This window comes from Harmonia axyridis, chromosome X, assembly GCF_914767665.1.
Source record: "Harmonia axyridis chromosome X, icHarAxyr1.1, whole genome shotgun sequence".
NCBI lineage: Eukaryota > Metazoa > Arthropoda > Insecta > Coleoptera > Coccinellidae > Harmonia > Harmonia axyridis.
The window spans coordinates 3,939,202-3,960,474 of NC_059508.1; the positions used below are offsets into that span (position 1 = coordinate 3,939,202).

Genomic DNA, 21,273 nt, shown 5'->3' on the forward strand with positions numbered 1-21,273 from the left:
GAAAAGGATACTACGCCAATGATCGTTCCTATGATATGTTGCCTTGCCCATTCCAGTCTTTGACGGTTATGGTCACGTGTTAATGGAACTCCTCTTGATGGACGTCTAGAACCTAGATTCACCTCTCTCAAACGTCGTCTGATGGTTTCGATGGAAACTTGGACCCCATCTGCATTTTGAAGAGTATTCCGTAGCATTCTACTCGTAGATGTAGGGTTTTTTTCACCGAAACGGTGATGAAACGATCCTGAACAGGTGTTGTCTTTCGTCGCCCACCAAGCCTTGGTCTTTCAAACACGGAACCTGCCTCTCTGTACCTATTCCAAAGTGGAGATATCACACTTTGGCTGACTTGGAGCCTTTCCGCTACAACAACCTGAGTTAGGCCACCCTGTAGCATTCCGATAGCCCTATTAGCCTCAGCGTTTGTTAATTGACGTCTTGACATTTTCAGAAAACTCGTTTCAAATCGAAGCCGTTGATAAACTGACTCCATTTCGAAATAAGAACATTCATGAAGCATATGCAAAGAACCAAACTTCAGAAGAGAGGCGACCAGATTGACGAAATGTCTCATACTGATTTTTATTGGATCGATTCAAGTTGTTATTGAGTTTTAATTGATTTTACAGCGATTTTCTCGAAGCTTACATACTTTTCAAAACGATTGAATACGATATCCATAACTCTTGTGGGGCAGTATATTATAGTTTATTCAGGAAGGAAATGCAATGAATTAGGCAGAAATAATAAGGTCTTTTTATTCTGGGTACCAGATCATTCGAAAATCAAAGGAAATGAAGAGGACAGTTAAACTGTTGCCAGAAAGGGAGCTCGAAAACCTTTTTTGGCCCAAAATCATTGGGTGGTATAAAAAATGTACCTATGGGTGCATAGTTGCGAGAGGAGGGGGAAACCGAAAGAGAAATACTCTGGCGGAATCTTTCAGGGATAAATTACTTCAGGAAGTTCATTCGGAAGTTGAAAATGGGGAACACAATAAACCTTGGAATCGTGATGCGCATTGATGAATACATCAGCCAGAAAAATTATTCTTAGTTTTTTTATACCAAAATCAATAATCTTAAATTATGCGCTTCTTGCTTCATCTTTCATGAGGGATGTGCAAAGGTTCAAGATATCTCACATCATTTCATCTGCCCTAAATATTCCAGATGGAAATTTCGGTTCTAACTACCTTTCTATTTGTTACAGACGAGTATGATAAACATCCAAATGAAGTAGTCAAGAATGAAGAACTAACTTACAACACTGGAGTATGGCTGTCTGCAGCACCCTCTAGTATTCTCGTCTTAGTTGCTTTGGTGGCATGTCTAAAATGGCGGTGAGCAAAACAAAGGGGTATGTCCCCACGTACAACAGTCAGACACATTGATACATACTTGTAAAAATTTTGTAAATTGAGAGAAAAACGCGTGCGCAGATGTAGCGACTTGTGGTCAGGTGTCCTGTCCTGGTGAGTGTTCCAAACGTTGGTTGGTGGTGTTCCGAGATATTGTCCGACAGAAAAAAACAACCTAAGTGTATATAATTTATTCAAATTAGAGAAGACTTATTTATTCAAGTGGATATTCCAAAATGAACTTATTTTGTGAGAGAATTTGTGATAAATGTTTTAAAAGACTACAACACTGGAGTGCTCCGACCTTTCATAACCGATTGCACATTATTCGAAAATTTTTTCTGCGAATACGAAATTTGATGCATACTTTCGACAGCTGTTTTCATGTACCATGAGGAACTTTTTTTCTTATTCGATTCAGAACGTGCAATTGCTTCAAGGAGCCTCGAAGACGAATAATGTGGAATCTGGTAAAATATTTTTTAATGTTTGTATTGTAAATACATAAAAGTGATATATATTTACTACCTTAAAACGCTTGTTAATATAATTTTTTCTATTGCTCTCACCATTAATTGTACCATTATCTATTATTTCTTCTGTAGAGTCGAGCAATCACTTATATATTCGAATAAAATCTGTAGGTTTGATAAGACAAATATTTATACAAAGAATATATGCCATATTTTACATGATCTAGTTTCTTCAGATTGTTTCGCATCATAATATTCTTAATCTTCTATCAAATAGCTGTCAAGGATATTCGTACTATCTATAATACGAATTGAATGTTTTCATTCAAAAAACAACTCGTATTTCAAGAAATTTTCTTCTGTGATAAATAAGTTATTTATCTATTTGTGATCTATTCGGAAGGGGAATATGTGGGAGAAATTGAACAAGAACTCATCTGATAGAAGATTACAATTAGAATAATTATGACCCCGATCACCCATATACTATAGTTGTGTGTCACTTAGAGCTCTATATTAAAATGAATTAAAACATCACGGAACTTGTGAAAGACGTGATTTAAATGTTCATTCAGTATTTAGAGTATTTTGTATGATTGCAGTATAATGTATGCCTACATAAATATCTGGTCAGTTAGCATATAAGGCTCAGGCTATTCTGATCCATTACAGCAGAAGTGTTTCGCTTCTGAATATCTTTTTGAACTCTGTTTAATCCAGTAGTTTGTTCCCTAGACATTAATGTATTCTTGAAATAAGTTATATAAGTTTTCGAGTTAAAAGTGAAGCCATTTTGAACAATAACTTTGCATGTGACAATAACACTGTATCGCATATCATTTAATTGCTGGAAATCCTCATACTATTAAGTGTAAATGTATTAACTTTCTTAATCGATGAGAAATCTCGATCCGATTGGGCCTGTACATATGAATTGGATTGACCTACATCCAATAAATTGTTCACTATGGCATACAGCAGATTTTATTCTTTCAAGGCCACAGAAACTGGCAGTGTGTATTTTGTACTTAACATTATTTATTTATTTATCACACTTAGTCCTTTGTCCTCACAATTGCAGATCTGGTCAACCAATTCCAACTCTTTCATTCATAAGCCTAGTTTCAATACTCAGTTCTTGGATCCGTCCTCTCTTTTTTATAAAGCATTTTCTGTATAATTTGCAGATCTGCAAGTACTTTAGTTTAATAAATGAAAACTCGTAGTTGACCTTCAACAGAGAGTTGAACTGAATGAATCTCTAATGAAAGAAGAAATATTATACTAAAAGGTGTTCATTGTATAATTATAAATTGTAATACCTTCACACATTTTTCAAAACATTCAGATCATTGAGGCGATATATTTCGGAATCTTTGTTGGAGATAGACTATAATTACTCGTGTCACCGCAGTATTATCGATTTTACCATTTTTGACTAATAAAATAAGTTCATTTAACTGAGTGTATTGTACTACATTGAATGTATTTAGATGTTCAAGAAAATATATCATTTATGTCAAGTATCCAACTTAGATTTAGTAGCACTACCGTATGCATAAAACGAATTATCTTCTACTGTCTTATAGATCTGTGAAAATCCCGCATGAGGGATAGATCAAACTACAATGAAGAAAATTTCTTTCTTTTCCGTATACAGAGCCAGTAAGACAAGATTAGCATTTAATGGTGAAAAAAGTTTCTGTTGCCTGATTTATGTATTCAGCAAACATGTATGGGCAGTATTCCTTGTCGTATGTTAAAATGTCTCCCATTCCTTTGTAATAGATCAATAAACATATTTCTTAATGAATTTTGTTTAATTTCACCCCGTCATTTCAAAGCCTACCCCTTCACTATCAAACCTATGCCCGGTTTTTGAAACGTTGATCAAAAAGTTGTTCAACAAAAAAAACTTTCAAATCAATAGGTCTGTCATAACTGATACACCTGAGCAGAATGTTTGAAAAGTTATTTGTCAGTTGTCAAATCAATTATAAGCATAAAGATCATGATTTGCGCAACTCAATGAAAGTGATAATTGACAAATCATTAGTTAGCATTTGCGTAGAAGCCGAAGGTAAGACTCATAAAGTAATATAAAATAATAAATAAAAATCAAACCAGCACAAACAATTGCCCTCCATCAATATCAATTATCTTTTATGTAAAAAAAACATACAAAATGATCACAAAGGATTTAGTGTTTCTGAAACTCAACTGAAGAATAAGAAATCGTATATCTGCATATTGAATATATTCGTCAAAAAAAAATTACATCCGCTAGAAGAGAGGTACCTGCTTTATTTTTGACTATCAGTATAATAACTAGAAAGTAAAGGAATTTTCTTGGGGTTTTCATTGAGCTCTGCTTCAAATAGCATTGTTTCATTGAAATTGGATTGAAGGGGAAAACAAAATCTCCAATCAAAGATGAATTTTCGTACAGACGAAGCCGTACAAACTCTAGTTAGATAGAAGTAAGGAGATGGAAAATATGGCGACTTCGCAAAGCAAAAAAAACATCTTATAAATGAGTAAAACACTTAACAACAACACTTTAACAACTTATTCAAAATAACAATATTAACGAAGGTACATAAACGAATCTAACAATTGTACTATTTTATTTTTGATTCAGTCGATTCATTTCAACTACTCCAATTTCATAATTTCTCAATTTTTCATTGTATTGGGTGTATCAAATTCGTTGAGAGGATCTCAGAATCCTTTTGAGCTAGAAAAAAAATGGCACATTTTCGGGCTTGATTTTCGATAGAATCACTTCATTACCGGTGCTATAAACATGAAACAAAAACATTCTACAGGCACTTTTTCCAGTAGAATCCATTGGTTCTGAGATCCGTTCACTAGGCAACGAATTTTGGACACCCTATACTAAATATTTAAGCCGAATATCGTAAGGGAAAAATGGGAGATAGCAACTAATATTGGAAGTGAATGTCTTCTAGCCCTGGAAGTTAGGTAAATGGAATTTTTTTCTGTTAGTTCTTGGAATATATACTGCAAAATAATGTATGTAGAAAGCCCAAGAACTGTTTTAAAATTCAGTTTATTTCAGCAAACTGAAGTCCTTGCTGCCATCTACCGATAGTAGTTCATACTAACGGTTATTCCGAAGAGTTTTCTTGCCTCTCGTTAATATAGCAGTACTTACCCTGTGCCAACAGATGTCTCTCCTAACGTATCGATTTAAGTTTACCACTATACATATAGATGGAGCTAAAACACACTTGAGATTGATTATTCTGTTCTATTTCAATTTATGAATTTCAAAAAGAACTTTGGTTTGACATTACCTTCACAGGTCCTAATTCTTTTGATTATAAGTAATTAATAATATTTTTACTTACTTCTACTCACTTTACTAATAATATTTTCCATTCCATTGAGAGTAATTAATTAAATATCAATTCCTCCATAATTCCTTGGGTATAATTCCTAGAACGTATTTTACTAAGTATTAAACTGGATTTTGATGGAATTATTGGATATTTAAAAAAAATTCGAATTCAAATTCTCAACTTTATGCAACCAATCAGAGATGTCAGGATGTTCAGGAAATCTTTCTAACTTCAATGAACAATTTTTAAAACAGAAAAATTGATCATTTTTGAAAGGGTTGATTCTTTAAAACTTTTTCAGTTCATGAAAAGGACAAAAACTCATAATTCTAACGAAGTTTGATGCATTCCTCACAAAGATTTGCGATCGGTAGTACTATCGCTCTAATTTTCTCTCTCTATCTTTTCAGAAGGAAAAATGGATCAAAAAGGTAAACATGAAGTTTACTTTAAGATTAAACAATCAGCTATCTTGACACGAACTTTCAATGAAAAAAAATCAAAACCCTTCCATATCTTGAGAAACATTATACTGTTAGTGTGACAAAATGGGAGAGGACGTGTCCACTGAAATGAACCATTTTCCTGGGGAAAGAAAGAAAATCAAGATTCATATCAATGGAAATCTCATAATGTTGAAAGTGTCATTATTTTTTCTATACGGAGGTGAGTTATTTGTTTTAAATCCGAATTGACACTTGCTCAGTTTTTATTATTTAGTCTTGAAAAATGTCGAAAATGTGGAAAAATGAAATGGGAACTAGGATATACACTGCTCAATTAAAATTAACTTACATGAAATTTAAATTAAATTTGTAACGACACAATTTCATTCACTGTTTATAAGTAGTGTTTATTATGACTTGCTTATTTATTCTACGAGGAAGTACCTACTCATCATGTTTATTCATTCGTTCAACAATATTTTCTCCTCAAATCATTGTGAACAATTCAAATAATAATATTTCTGAAAGGTATACATAGGAATTCAAAAGGACTATGAACGTTGAAAATTAAGTTTAATATTCACATTTGTCAAAATGATATGTCATGTATTTTAAGATCTACTTGATATTCAAATTCAACCATAAATTAAAAAGAAAAGAATATGAATCTCAATTTGAAAAAGAGTTACAAGATTTGTAGGAAAAAGGAAGGCAATTGAGTTGAATAAAATAACTCTTGAAAACTGACAGAAGATTGAATCAACTGCATAATTCTTAACTTTTCAGCTACCTCTTCTCTGATGCCCTATCTAACCATCCATATGCAAAGTATAGGAATAAAAATGGAAGAAATAGCACTTATTTATTTGGCTCTCCCTTTCACAACTTTCCTGGCTCCTCCAGTAACAGGGTATTTAGTTGATAAATTCGGAAAATACAAATCGGTAGTTATAGTATCATTCATGGCTACCGCATTTCTTCATCACTCCTTGCTACTCATACCACATCAAGAAACACCTGGTTCTGTTCCTTCAGGTTACGTTATAACGCATCCGAAAAAACTGTATGTCGAAGTTTGGTGGAGTCCATGTCCTAGCAGGGAGTGTCCAGCTGAAGAAGAACTAGACGTGGTGTTAGATATGTGCGTTGACCACTGCCTCCTCAAAAAGAAGAAGAAAAAGAATGAAACTTTACCAGTTAATCTTGATACAGACACAGACGATCTCACTTTTCACTTGGGTAAGAAAAACAGCAAAGGGACTCTCAAAAAGTAAGTCCAAAAATCTTGTTCGAATCAAATAATCCCCTCCTACAATTTTCAGGAATGGTACTGTAGCACAGTTTACTTTGGACATGCATGACAACCTTGGAGATCCAATAGAACAATTCGGTATGTATTTGGATTCTTCAGAAGACGACAAAGTGATGGAACTCAAGAAAAGATTCACACCAAACTTGTTGAGGAGGTTTGGAGTCAACGTACCGGAACTGGACGAGAGAGATTTGAGATGTGGAGGGGTGGTGTTATCGGCAAATGTCAGTACGCAAGTCAGGCTCAAGAATTACTCCAATGATTGCATATTGCAAAAATGTAACTTCAGATCCGGTGGACCAGATATATGTCCCCCAGAATTCAACAAAAGTGAACCCAATATTTTTTGGATTTACTTCATACTTAGATTTTTAGCCAATACCATGATGACAGCTGGTGTCACTATAATGGATCCTATAGCTTTGAACATGATCGAAAGGTATGGTGGAGATTTTGGAAAGGAGAAACTATTCTCCAGTTTGGGAATGGCTTTGTTCTCTCCAATCACTGGAATACTAATTGATATAAACAGTGAGAGACTTGGATATACAGATTACTCTCCTGCGTTCTACGCACACGATGCTCTACTCATGATTTCTGCAATGGCAGTTTACATGATGCCTCTAGGTGACCAGCTGCCTGCAGATAACGTCTTCAAGAACCTTAGATATGTTTTGACAATACCATCAATAGCTGTGTTCATTACAGCTCTTTGCATCTTAGGAAACCTATGGGGGTTCATTGAAAGTTTCCTCTTCTTCTATCTCAGAGATCTTGGTGCTCCAAATTACCTCTTAGGAATAACTGTTACGGTTGGCACCTTGAGCAGTTTGCCATTTTTGTATGGTGCAAATGAGATCACGAAAACTGTTGGACACATAAATATAATCATTGTCGCATTTTTCGCACACGCTTTGAGACTGGTAGGATACTCAATAATCGAGTAAGTATTTTAAACTTAGGAAATTAATTTTCAATAACAATTGGTATTTCATTCCTCAACACCAATTTCGGTTCTTCGTCTGTTCCTAGTCTGGTTACGGAAATATTGGTTAAATTTTTTGATTATTCTTCTTCGTATTTATATGGCTCTGATTGCACGAGGCTCTAAATTCTCCTTCTGCATCCAAGTACAAATTTCAAACTGGAACGAAGATGTAGTTTTGACATTAATAAAAATTGAAAAAAAAATTTAAACGGCTATATTCACGGCAACTCTGCTCAGATTTTGCCCATCATTGTACTTAACTGCGGCATCCAAGATCTGAACCTAGCCTGAAAATTTCAAGTTCCTAGTTTTTTTCGTTCGGCAGTTATCCTATTTACGGACGGACCTATTCGATTCGAACGACGCCAATGGATACCAGATGTTTTCTTCAATTTAAGTAGCTTGATGTATTTGACAGTAGACATCGTTCATATGTCATATAAAGATTCCTAATAAAAAACTGCCACAAACATTGATACAATTGTACTTTCGTAACGCGAGTGTTTTCGAAACATTCGTCTTCACTACAAACATTACGTCAAGGCAGAACTTGCAGTTGAGATCAATTTCCTCAGAACGAGTGTTTTTTAACACTCTTTACTTCGAATATTACGTGATGGCAGAACTTGAAGTTGAGATTACATACTCGACGTCCAAAACCCCTGGTCTGACGTCAACGGTGCTCCTATTCATCTGGCATTGCAGAATTCAGGATTCTCAGGGGGGTGGGGGGTCAGTTCAATCCTGATCCCAACTTCTTCGTCAGCTTATTTCTCTAAAGCTTTTCCACAATATTAATGTATAAATCAATATGCTCTTGATAGAGCTGCCCTCTAACCATTACCAGTTCATTGACTAAGTCAGTAAGTCATCACTTTTCAAGTAGTGTACAACTTATTTTCATCCTTTTTTTCACCCACATTTCTCAATTCTACAGTTCACCGGACCAAGTATTTCTACAATCCTATAGGGTCCTACGCAGGGTTTCATTAATTTTTTACTCTTTGTTTGAAATTTTTTCCTTTTCCACGAATTTGTCCCTCACCTTTTTCTGTCATCCCTGTTTCGTCAACCCTTATTTTTCAACATCGCTCTAACTTCTCAAACTTCTCTAAATTTCCCAAAAAAAAACAAAAAAAAATTAAAAGCTTGTCAATATATTTCTATATTTGGGAGAATTCAGAACTTTGGACTTTTATACTTATTTATTTTTCGTTACTTTTCGAATAAGGAAAATTTTGCAAACTATTATACCAAAGAGTATCACACTCTATCATATTCGACTTCAAAAACCCGTGGTTGATTGATAGAAAATTAATATTCAAGGGCTTATTTTGAAAGCAAGAAAAATAAATGAAAACTTTTGGAGAATGCCTAATTATTATACAGATCAAATAAGGGTAAACTAATTCATATCCAATTTCATAATTTTCATCTGACACATTTTCATAGGCCTCATTCATATTGATTAATAGTATTTCTACTAAAAACTGACATGAACATTGAAGCAATTGTACCTTTGTAAAGCGAGTGTTTTCAAAACATACCTCTTCGCATCAACATTACTTCAAGGTAAAACTTTAATAATAGTTGATATTAATTTTTAATGATTATTTGCAATAGAAGCAACGATTTTTTCTTTAAATGCTTCATCATATTCGATAATAAATAAATTCAACAGTGGTTTATAGATTGAAAGTTAATATTCAAGGACTTAGTTTGAAGGCAAGAAAAATTAACGAAAACTGTCTTACTTGGTATTTTTATCAACTTTGTTCGTGGTCAAAAGACTAGCAACGCTCCTATAAGCATCATCAACCTCATCCTAATCGAAGTTCATGCCATTCTTATCGAATTGTAAAAAATCTTGAAATTTCTTTTAGAAATATAATTCGTAATTTCTTACATCTGAAGAACTTTTTAAATACTGATTAACGAACTCCTCATTGTCAGCAATATCCATACTAGGTGTTTTCTTCAATTTAAGTAGTTTGGTTTCTTTGACGATTTCTGTAATTACAAAGTATTTGACAGTAGATGTTGTGAGGTTTGGGTTCAAAAAGACTATGGGCTTTTTCTTGATCTATAAACGGAAAACATATGTTCAGCAAATATTTTTTCACTCTTTGTCCATCGGTTTTTGTATTCCTTATATGCAATAGACATACCAACCTGATCAAGTCAATAGATCAATGTGTTCGAATAAGCAAATGATTGAATTTCGTTTATTTTCAGGAGTGCATGGTGGTGTTTTCCATTCGAAGCCTTAGAATCCATATCAGTACACTTAATGTGGGTAGCAGCAGCAACATATTGTGCCATAATTGCTCCAAAAAACCTCCTGGCAACTTTGATAGGAATCCTTGGTATGGCTCACTTCAGTATAGGAAGAGGAAGTGGAAGCTTTGTTGGAGGTTACATTATAGGAAAAGTTGGAATTCGCCAAGCGTTCAAACTGATGGGAATCATGTCTGTTTTTTGCGGAATGCTTTACATAGTCATCCACTACGTATGTTTAGCCAAAGTGGACTTTGACACAGACAGAGAAGAAGAGGAAAAATATGGAGAAATGTGTAAGGTTAATGTTGAACCTCCAGAACCGAAATTCAAAGACCAAGCCACCATGGTTAGTCATGAAAGGCTAAGTTTGATGATAGAATACAACCAGATTGGATCCGTGTCTTCTCTAGGCAAAAGCAGGGAGTACTCCATTGGCTTCGAAAAGAACAGTTTCCGCAGAGGAAGCTACAACATTGACACCAGGGCACGTGGCAGTGCTTCGAAGGTAGATCTATTACGGTCCGCAGTTGAGGTCAACTTTAAAAAGACATCCAGTAAAAATTTAAGCCGTCCGACAGTTATTACTAATAGTACCAAGGTAATCATTGCTTGAATCAAGTTTTTCACATGTTGTAATAAGTGGTAACATCCGCAAAATCAACGTTGATCGTGTCATAATATTTCAATAAGGAATAAAAAAAGGTGGACGACGAATGTTTGAACTAATTGCAACGGTTCTCAGCAACAGCTTCTTCGCATTGAAATTGAGTAGGAAGCGTATCACGGCTATTTAGCATTACGTAAACTTTCAACATTACTTCTCTGATCGTCCCCAGATCATTGACTCTCGCTATCGCACATTCAGAAATAATGAAGCATTTTTCAACTTCTAGAGCGACTATTTTTGCTTCCGAGTTCAATGAAAGTAATAAAAGCTCTGTAATATTTTCGAATTAAATATTCCCGCTCGCAAAAATTATTTCAGATCATATTCTGAACAATTTTCGGTTTCGAATCTGTCTGTCGGTATGTTTCCGCAAATCCTTGTAACAGCCTTATCTTCTACTCCATTATCATCAGATTTTAATGGATTTCAGTTTGGGCCATAGATTGTTCCTTACGAATTTCAGCTTTTTAAGGTGTACGTTAATCTTACGCAAACGTGAAATTCCTCGGGGATCTCTATCTCAGATTGAAGTGTATATTAATATTAGATCAAGAATGATTCCATATGTTTTTTGATTCACAGGGAAACAGCTGTTTTGGTGTCGTAGTTTTTCGAGCTGATTCTAAATCAATTCGATGTCCTGAGTTCAAATAACATATTCATTTTTACCTAGGAGCTCAAATTTTTAAGATATACAATTCTAGAGAAATATAAGTTACATTATTTTAATTCAAATCCATAAGTGTAAAAACAAAAGTAGATACGAATTTTTATTTTAGTCATACAAAATGCAATATTATGTCGTACTTACAAACAAAAAAAAACATTGAAGAAATCAAATAGTCACTCAACAGTTTTTTTTTCGCGACATTCTTGAATGTGTTTTAAACAGTTCCTTGTTAAACTCCAGAAGTAATCTGCCATCATGTGCATGTCCAATCTTTCTTGGTAGTGGTCCTCCGTAACTTTAATATCTTTTAATTCTTCTACCTTATTCCTCACTCATGTCTCCTAAATTTTCTGGAAAACGGTCTAAGTGGCTGTGTAAATAGTGTATTTTAATACTCATATTATACCTTAAGGATTTGAATTTATTAGTCATCTTGTTAACCATTTCAACATAGCTTTGAGCTATGTCTAAGTCTGAAAAGTTCTCCTTTAGTTTACTTAGTGTATATAGACGACCTTACCTATTTTTGACTACTTTAGAATATGTCCTTCACTATTGTGCCCCAATTTCAAAAGTTTTGTTTATATGTGGTGATTTTAACAAAATATCTGCACGCTGAAGATTCCAGAAAAAAATCTGAAGGTGATCTGTTCTTATGTTACATATCGGGTCTTCTGAGCCTACTAAAGTATTCACGAATAATCAAGGTTGTACATCGGCTACTAAACTTAACTATATTGTCACTAACGGTAATCCAGATAGTGTCGATTTATCTGTTTGTGAGCCATATCTAAGTGATCACAAAACAGTGGTTCTCGAATATGTTTCACAAAATTATTTGCATATTGAAAATAATCGTGTTCAAGTTTCAAGGAATGTATCATCTGAAAATTTAGAATAGCTTTCATCTGTTGTTGCTGAAACTGATTTTGAATTTTTGGATTTTGATATTCAAAAGTTTGTCGATATGCTTAAGTCGCTTATCAATTCAGCTTCTCCAATGAGGAAAATACACTATCCTTCCAGAAAGAGAACAACATGGATCAACTCCACTATTCTTGAGGCCAGAGAGCGTCTGCGAAACCTCTATCGGCTTTCACAAAATATAACATGATCAAACTCTCTAAATTCATATAAAATAGCCAAAATACAATATTCTCAGTTGATCAAACAGATCAAACTAGATCATAACAAAAATATTATTATTTCATCCAATAACCTCAACAAGACAGTCTGGAGACTTGTCTACGATGAACGTGAGGTGAATAAAAATAAAAAACCTATATTTCTCATTATCAACGATGAATTAATTTCTTGTCCAAAAAGCCGAAGCTTTCGGAAAACATTTTTCAGAGGTCGGTGCACAATTTCTTTGGGGCCTCCATTTCTAGGGCTTGCACCTCGCATAAATTGCTGAGTTATAATTTTTATTTTTTTCCTGTAACGTCAATTGTGGTCTTGTCTGTCATTCACAGTTTGAAGAATGGGGGAAGTCAGGGCTTTGATTTGATCTCGACAAAAATTCTTAAATCAATTGCGTGCATCTAATAGCAGAAAATGTCGCCCATCTCATGAACTCGTCACTTTCCTCTGGTTACTTTCCATCTTTGCTTAAACTGGCTAGGGTGATTTCTTTTCATAAAAATGGTGCTGAAGACAATATAGTTAACTATCGCCCAGTTTCAATATTGAGTCAATTATCATAGATTTTTGAAGAGATTGTTCACCATCGTATGAGCCAAATTCTCATAAAATATTCTATCTTGTCGAATCAACAAAATGGTTTCAGGATTGGTACACCTATCCAGACTGCATGTTCAGATTTTTTAAGATGCATATTTTTAGGCATATATTTTCTGAAAAATATCTGAAATCTTCATTCAATTTTGTAGATGAAAGAATTTTATATTTTTGATTCTGTCTATTCATTTGAAGAAGGTAGCTGTAATGATAATAGTAGTTTTATTTACCTTATAAACTTTTTTGCTTTTGATATCATGATAGTAGAATGAAATGCAAGAGAAAAGTTTTTTATTTTATTAGCTTCAAGAAAAATTAAGACATTTGGTGATTCCAGGTAATTCCAGAGGGACTTCCAATGCCAATGCCTGAAGAGAGTGCTGAATTTTATTACAATATAATGAAGACACCATCGATTATCATAAACCAAGATATGGCCAAAAGCTGATATTTAATTTCAAAAACACACCAAATTGATATTAAATAACTAAATATTCAAAATCACATTTGGGATAATAATTCTGTTAGCTATAGGTTGTTTATCAAATAAAAATGACAAATTACTTTCAAGGGCTTTATTTAACATTATAATCATTCTTGGGTCTTTCCATATCATAGAGTACCTAAATATGGTTGATTGTGTTCTCTTTTTTCTTTTATATTCGCTCGTCAGAATAACCTATTATCCTTTTTTCCAAGCAAGGGTGAACAAGAATTGAGTGTGTTTTATGAACATGTTAATGTAGAGAACTGAAAATATTCCACAGTCACTTCTAACTCATCACATATTAGCACCTTTCCGTCTTGTAACAAAACCAGAGGAAGAAATTGTTCTTAACGTTCGACCATCTTCAGCCAGGCACAGTTTTCACAGATTATACAATTTTCCTGTCAATTCTAATTAAAATTTTCATTTTTGGGAATATAAAAATATCTCGAATATCTATAAACATTTCAATGTTCAATGTTCGCTACAAATTGGTGGAGGTTCCAACAACCTTTGAAAAATAATTTTGGTGGAAGCGCTATGAATTAGGTGCAATTGAATCCTGCAAAATATACATGGAAAACAAATCCATGGGGCTAGAAGGTCAAAGGTCGAACGTTTAGAATTTTCTCTTACGCAGCTTGATTTCTTCTTTCCAATAATTTGAGAACTTCCGGGCTTGCCTTTGCACGCAGATATAAGTTTTCCGATTCTAACTGACTGATTTTAACCAACAATTCGGATATCTTCAGTTTAAGGACGTTTACATCTTGTCTGACAGCATACATCAGATGGCTCTTCACAAGATCCTGGAACGAAAAATATTCAAAATAATTACTCTCTCATACTTCGGATGGAGTTCAGCAATTTTTACGGTACATAAGAAAAAATTCAAATTTCTTTCTTGCAAACAATCAATTTTAAGGAACTGATCAAATATATTATAAATGTGGGTGAGTTGTTCAAGTTCAAAAATTTACACATCACTCCAAATCCTTAAAAGGTTATTATTATATTATATAGGTTATTATTATTGGTCAACAAAATGCAAAATATGTGTATTTGGCAATTTGAATTAGGATCCTCACGAAAAAATACACTTACGCTAGCTTATCATCAAAGCATTTTTAGAAAGCATTCTCAAGAACGTACACTAGTACTAGTATCCAATCTACTCAGGGCCGGCTCGAGTAATTTTGACGCCTGAAGCAAACAATTTTTCGGCGGCCCCTCTAAAAAAGCATCCATAACAATATGTGCCTTATAATCAAAACAACCCCCTCCCAAAAAAAAACAGCTTCTGCTCCAATGATAATACAGAACTTTCTGCTTCTGATGAGAAATCGCGCAATCGTGCCTAGAAAAAATTAAATTCTAGTGAATGAAGGATAATCAAATATTACACCGAGTGTTTCCAAGATTTTTGAATAATATAAAACAGCAAGACGGAACAAATACATAAACATAAGACAAATATATCGAAAAACAAATTTTATATATATCGTAAACATAAAAAATCCAACTCCTATACAAGGTGCCAAAGAGATTGACGTCAAAAAGAAAAAAACAGGTCCCTCGTGTCATGAGCTATTCGAATCACCCCCATGTATGTTATGCGATTTTTCACGGTTTTCGAGTCATGAATTTTTTTTATGAACTTTGAGAATTTTCGACTTGACCATTTAAAAAAAATATGAAAAAAAAGTTCAAGACTTCTCTGTGAAATTTTTTTTGTTACTTAATGAAAAAAATTAAAAATGTAAAAAGGCTAATTCACGGTTTCTTAGTATGCTTAAAAACTGCGCTCAACAGTCAGCTTTTAGAATCATTAATAAAAAATGGTACTTAACAGTCTACTTTTACTAGAATTAGCCATCGAGGTGGAAAAAATCAAAGAACTAGACATTTACTCAAAAATAATTTTTTGCCATTTTAAGATTTTTCTGATCAAGTTATGATAGAAAATGCTGAAAATTAATTAGCTTCATATGTTAGAAAAAGTTTTAGGTAAAAAAAAGAAAAAGGTATGGCAATAAATCACACATCATGATGTATCAGAAAAATCTTAAAATGGAAAAAAATAATTTTTGAGTAAATGTCGAGTTCTTTGATTTTTTCCACCTCGCTGACTTTGAATTAATGATTCTAAAAGCTGACTGTTGGGCGCAGTGTTTAAGCATACTAAGAAACTGTGAATTAGCCTTTTTACATTTTTAATTTCATAAAAAAATTTATAACTCGAAAACCGTGAAAAATCGCATAACATAAATGGGGGTGATTCGAAATCGTAATGATTTTATCCCTCTTTCAAAGAGGGTAATAGGGAATTATTTTTATATTGGTTGGGCTGCCTTGTGTTATTTATTATGCAGGCAGTTTGGAGATTTTTATTGCGGGGAAAAATGACAAAATCAGCGGAGCGGAACAACCTCATGTTGTTTTCAAGAATCAAGGATGAAATATAAAACAGCGGCCAACAAACTTGGCCGAATTGCCGCCTCTCTATTAGAGGCGCCTAAAACGGTCGCTTCACTGTTTCACCCTTAACGCCGGCCCTGTATCTATTGAAAATTGATACCTTGAAGGCTTGAAGTGAAAGAAAGATTGTTATCTAGGAGCGAATTATGTAGTTTTTTTTCTAAAAATCTAATATTTTTTGACGAATTGTATAAAATTTCTCGCGCTTCATTGCAAGAAATTGCATATAGAATTCAAAATACAATTTTTCTTAAAACACGCCGAAAATCATGAGAAACTTGACATAGAGACAAAGGTTTGGCTTCATATGGATTTTTTATTTCCTGGATAAAAATTTAACTCTGAAATTCCTAACTCAATAAATCAAATAATGATAATGAATAACTGATGTCAACTTCTCAATATTTTTTTTTTCACATTCGAATATAAGAGAAATTTGAATTTAACTGAGAAACATTTTTTATGATCCAAAAATAAAAAGAAAAGACTCACCATAGCTTGTTCAATTTTGGAGTCGATGGCAGTGGCTTTCCCGCCAATACTGAAAAAAAACAAAATGAGAAATTCATATTGACCATAAATTTGGACAAATTTTCACAGCTATCATATAAAATTATAAGGAAGAAAGTCAATGAATATCAACAATTTATTATTCTTTTCCACGGTTTTTTCTTGTAAACATAATCATTCACTTCACAAAAGAATAACTAGTGTACCTTGAGATAAAATACATTAATTCATAATAATTATCTGCAACAGAAGCAATGTTTTTTTTTGGAGAATGCCTTATTATTAGATAGATCAAATAAGGGGAAACTAGGAAATTCACATCCAATTTCATAATTTTTATCTGACACATTTTGACAGGCCTCATTCATATTGATTAGTCTTTCAACTAAAAAACTGAGGTAAACATTGACACAATTGTACCTTTGTAAAGCGAGTGTAAACATACTTCTTCACGTCAACATTACGTCAAGGTATAACTTTAATTGAGTTGACATGAATTTTTTATGAATATTTGCAATAGAAGCCACGTTTTTTTCTTTAAATGCTTATATTGAACCGTGGTTTATAGATTGAAAGTTAATATTCAAGTACTTAGTTTGAAGGCAAGAAAAATAAATAAAAACTGTCTTACTTGGTGTCTTTCGCCACTTTGTTCGTTGTCAAAAGATTAGCCACTCTCCTATAAGCATCGTCAACCTCTTCCTTATTGAAGTTCACGCCGTTCTTATCGAATTGTAAAACATCTTGAAATTTCTTCTCGAAAAATAACTCGCAATTTTTCAAAGCTGAAGAACTTTTTAAATACTGGTTAACGAACTTCTCATTGTCAGCAATGTTCATATCGATGAACTGGGGAGTATTATCAACATAATCCAAGCAGGTCCATCTCCCTCTGCTGAAGGAATTCGAGTTTTGCGAATCGCTACTGAGGGACTTGGATTTTTCCTCTCTTGATCTCATAGAGGCCGAAGAAATTGGAGCCGTGGTGGCAGCTGTGGACATTTGGCCGAATGTTGACGTTGTTCCATGTTCTTCGGCATCTCTGGAGTCCTCCGAGTAGCTCGGAGTTTCGTTATCTGTGAATCTTGAGTTTTCGTCGGTGTGAGATTCGTCCAGATCATCAGCTGATTCGTCCCCAAAATCTGGACGTGTCAAACAGACATCCGTTATCTGAAAGGAACTTTGGACCTTCTTTCTTGAGTGGTGCAGAGAAGAATTGTTTCTTAACGATGAAGGAAATGGAGCTATGTGCACTGTTTCATCCAAAATATCAGCTTCACTTAATCTAATAGTTTCACTAGTTGTACGATGGATCACATTCAATTTCTTCTTGTTGGCGATACCTGAAGACATTTTCACCGAACTTCCACTTTGATCCGAACTGAATCTAAATTGATTATGAAACGAAAACGTTAGTCCTTTTATTTATCAGTTTTCAACTGAACAACATTTCTCCTCACCCTACCTCCATCCTGAATTTTTTTAGAATTCAGCAGGATGTCTGGAGTAACCTCACATCTTGGGGTAGTTGAAACCCCCATTTGTTCAAGGGTAAAGCGCGCGCATGAATTTCCCCCGTCAGCATTGATGTTTTTCCGCTGCGGCAGTAAGCTTCAATATACAGCACTGGCTCCAAATGTACGCATCGCTTTTCAGTGAAAGTAATCACTCAGCGGGACTGCCTTGTGGCGTTTGCATTCAAATATTCAACGTCGATAATTTTCTTTTCGATCGAAGGGAAAACCTTGAATTGAGAAGTCTGTTATGAATTATTCGTAATATTTTTCATTATTCCGAAGGCAATTTCCATGAATATTATTCTAGGAACAATTCTTCCCTCCTCTAAATTGGAACAGTGAAAAATTTTGTTTTCATTCAAAATAATAAGCTTTTAAAACTCTTCAAGGAAAATAAGTTCCTGTTGATAAATTGAAAACATTAAATGAATTTAATTAATAATCTTCGTGTACTCAATTAAATTGTCTAAAAATTGCAGCCTTTATAGTTATATTTTATTTTACTAACGGAAGTACCGGGATTTTCACTATAATTTGACCCCCCCTTTAACTTTGTTAATAAAAGAGGTACAAAAAAATGTTTTTTATAAAAGTTTCACGGAATCGACTAGTGTTTTTTAAAATAATTTCACAAAATGAAATATATACAGGGTGGGCAAGATATTGATGGCAACTTCATTTTTTCAAATGGAACACCCTGTATATATTTCTATATTTGACTAGCTCTTTTTCCCCTGACTTCGAATATATAACATATATTTGGCCTATCTCTCTTATTCTGAGTACCTCAGAGTTTCAAATTTTAAGAACCATCTGGCAAGCTAAGTAATCAGTTTTTATGTGGAAGGCTGCGATAATTCAAAATACCCTCTTATGAGTTGGCATATATGACATATGCTTGTCATTGAATGAAACTATTCATCGAATATGCACTACATAGAAGTGGAAAAATTTGAATTATTTTCACCTTATGTGAAGAACAATAAAAATAAGAAAGGTACAAGGAGAGAATATATATAGAGTTGCATCCAAATAATTCAATTCCAATTTTTAGTTGGAAACGTATGTTATATCGTTGCCAACGAGATAACTCCAAAAAGGGCATTTTGAATTATCGCAGCCTACCACTTGAAAACTGATTACTGAGCATGTCAGGTGGTTCTGAAAATTTGAAACTCTGTGGTACTCAGAATAAGAGAGGTAGACCAAACATATGTTAATTCTAAATCAGGGGAAAAAGATCTAGTCAAATATAGAAAACTATACAGGGTGTTCCATTTGAAAAAATGAAGTTGCAATCAATATGTTGCCCACTCTGTATATTTCGTTTTGTGAAATCATTTTAGAAAACACTAGTAAATTTCGTGAAACTTTTGTAGGAAATATTTTTTTGTACCTCTTCCAGTAACAGAGTTAAAGGGGGGGTCAAATTATGGTGAAAAACCCACATACATCAATTGCATTTCAAATAATAACACGAGTTAACAAAGATTGACATTGATTTTTGGTGTACGTCTATCAAAAATATCATGAAAATAAAAATTCTAGAAAAGCACCGACTTGTCGTTTGGAGCTTTTGAGCGCTTGGCATTAATTTGTCCTTAACAAATTTTTATTGGAATACTCATCTCGGAATTAAAAATTTTACAAAAAATCGTTTTTTCGCGAGAGAATAGGTTGAAATGGATTCAATATAGACAAATCAAAAGTGGAAATTGTCAAGTCAATTTATGAGAAGAGGAAAAAAATGAGTACCTATGGGAATTATAGACCTGTCAGCATATTACCATCGTTATCGAAGATATTTGAAATGGCATTCTATAGTCGAGTGTAGTGCTGAAACATCGAAATTTGCCTACCCTGTACAAGTTCAATAGTGTTTTTGTTAATGTCATAATGGGGTGAGTGTAGGCCGAACATCTACATGAAACACGTCGATTTTTTATTTTAATTTACCGTATTTTAAAATAATAATCTAATATACAGGGTGAATTACTTTCGAGTTATGACGTCACCGTCATTTTTTTTTAAATGGAACACCCCCATTTTGTCTCAATTTTCCAATTACTCTAGCTGAGCTGATTCCAAAAATGTATCACATGTTGATTCCAATTGGTACAGGGTGGACAAAAATAATAAATTAAATCTAAGCAATAATTAAAACATTCACGAATACCAAAAATATTGTAGTACTAAACTGTCATTGAACACCAATAAATTACTAAACAAATAATGACATTTCACAAAAAACTAGACGACTATGTTTTTTAAATTGATAAAAAATAATTTTTTTCATATTCTGTCTGCTAGACCACAAGTACCAAATATGTTTGTAAGGAGCTCATTTTCATTAATCTGAAAATGTAACAAACTACAGGGTGTTACATTCAATTCAATTGCCGCTAGACAATAAGCATTTTTGATAATATTGTTAATTTAACTAATAAAGAATGTTACGCGTTACGCGCTCACACAAAACTATTGCAAAACTATTGTATTTTTGTCCACCCTCTACCAATTGGAATCAACATGTAATACATTTTTGGAATCAGCTCAGCAAGAGTAATCGGAAAATTGAGACAAATTGGGGGTGTTCCATCCAAAAAAATGACGGTGACGTCATTACTCGAAAGTAATTCACCCTGTATATTAGATTATTATTTTGAAATACGGTAAATTAAAATAAAAAATCGACGTGTTTTAGGATTATTTCTTAAAATGGTCTGTTTAGCTAAAAATGAAATTGTTCCATACTTTACGGACAGAGTGTAGAGTTAAAGGTGGAAAACTTCACTTATTAAAAAAGAGGTTAAACTAAGATAACAAAACTAGAGATGTAGATAAAAACAGTGATTACTACTTTAGTTTTAAATGTGTATCTATTCAAGAAAATTGCAAGGTTCGTTGTCTCCGCTTTCATCGAAATTTTCCGCGCCTTTCGGCATATTAAAAAAAAAATATAAAGGTATCATCGACC

General features: G+C 33.6%; 3 protein-coding genes across 3 annotated transcripts in view; 2 read left to right on the top strand and 1 right to left on the bottom strand.

The window, feature by feature from the left end:
• LOC123686471 (ephrin-A4-like) overlaps window positions 1–3,649 on the top strand; it is a 236,284-nt gene extending 232,635 nt beyond the window's left edge. The window contains exon 4 of the mRNA XM_045626635.1: window positions 1,216–3,649. Coding sequence (XP_045482591.1) covers window positions 1,216–1,349 — 134 coding nt within the window. The 3' untranslated portion in view covers window positions 1,350–3,649. The remainder of the gene's footprint in view (window positions 1–1,215) is intronic.
• Window positions 3,650–5,692: 2,043 nt separating this feature from the next.
• Window positions 5,693–13,869, top strand: LOC123686018. Its single transcript, XM_045625931.1, has 5 exons — window positions 5,693–5,867; window positions 6,434–6,917; window positions 6,970–7,902; window positions 10,183–10,825; window positions 13,642–13,869. The coding sequence occupies exons 1-5, from the start codon at window positions 5,750–5,752 to the stop codon at window positions 13,750–13,752; spliced, it is 2,289 nt and encodes a 762-aa protein (XP_045481887.1). The 5' UTR covers window positions 5,693–5,749; the 3' UTR covers window positions 13,753–13,869.
• LOC123686019 (protein bunched, class 2/F/G isoform-like) lies at window positions 13,865–18,579 on the bottom strand. Its single transcript, XM_045625932.1, has 3 exons — window positions 17,411–18,579; window positions 16,762–16,810; window positions 13,865–14,600 (listed from the first exon to the last, which is right to left on the bottom strand). Exons 1-3 carry the CDS (start codon window positions 18,130–18,132, stop codon window positions 14,424–14,426), a joined length of 948 nt encoding a protein of 315 aa, XP_045481888.1. The 5' UTR covers window positions 18,133–18,579; the 3' UTR covers window positions 13,865–14,423.
• Window positions 18,580–21,273: the final 2,694 nt, after the last annotated feature.

What these genes read in the sequence shown, in the direction of transcription:
- LOC123686018 (XM_045625931.1), top strand. Translation starts at nt 5,750, where the DNA reads ATGGGAGAGGACGTGTCCACTGAAATGAACCATTTTCCTGGGGAAAGA. An exon ending in GTAGGATACTCAATAATCGA is followed by an intron (nt 7,903 to 10,182) that starts GTAAGTATTTTA and finishes GTTTATTTTCAG; the next exon opens with GAGTGCATGGTGGTGTTTTC. An exon ending in TTATTACTAATAGTACCAAG is followed by an intron (nt 10,826 to 13,641) that starts GTAATCATTGCT and finishes TGGTGATTCCAG; the next exon opens with GTAATTCCAGAGGGACTTCC.
- LOC123686019 (XM_045625932.1), bottom strand. Translation starts at nt 18,132, where the DNA reads ATGTCTTCAGGTATCGCCAACAAGAAGAAATTGAATGTGATCCATCGT. An exon ending in AAAGTGGCGAAAGACACCAA is followed by an intron (nt 16,811 to 17,410) that starts GTAAGACAGTTT and finishes GTTTTTTTTCAG; the next exon opens with TATTGGCGGGAAAGCCACTG. An exon ending in CCAAAATTGAACAAGCTATG is followed by an intron (nt 14,601 to 16,761) that starts GTGAGTCTTTTC and finishes TTTTCGTTCCAG; the next exon opens with GATCTTGTGAAGAGCCATCT.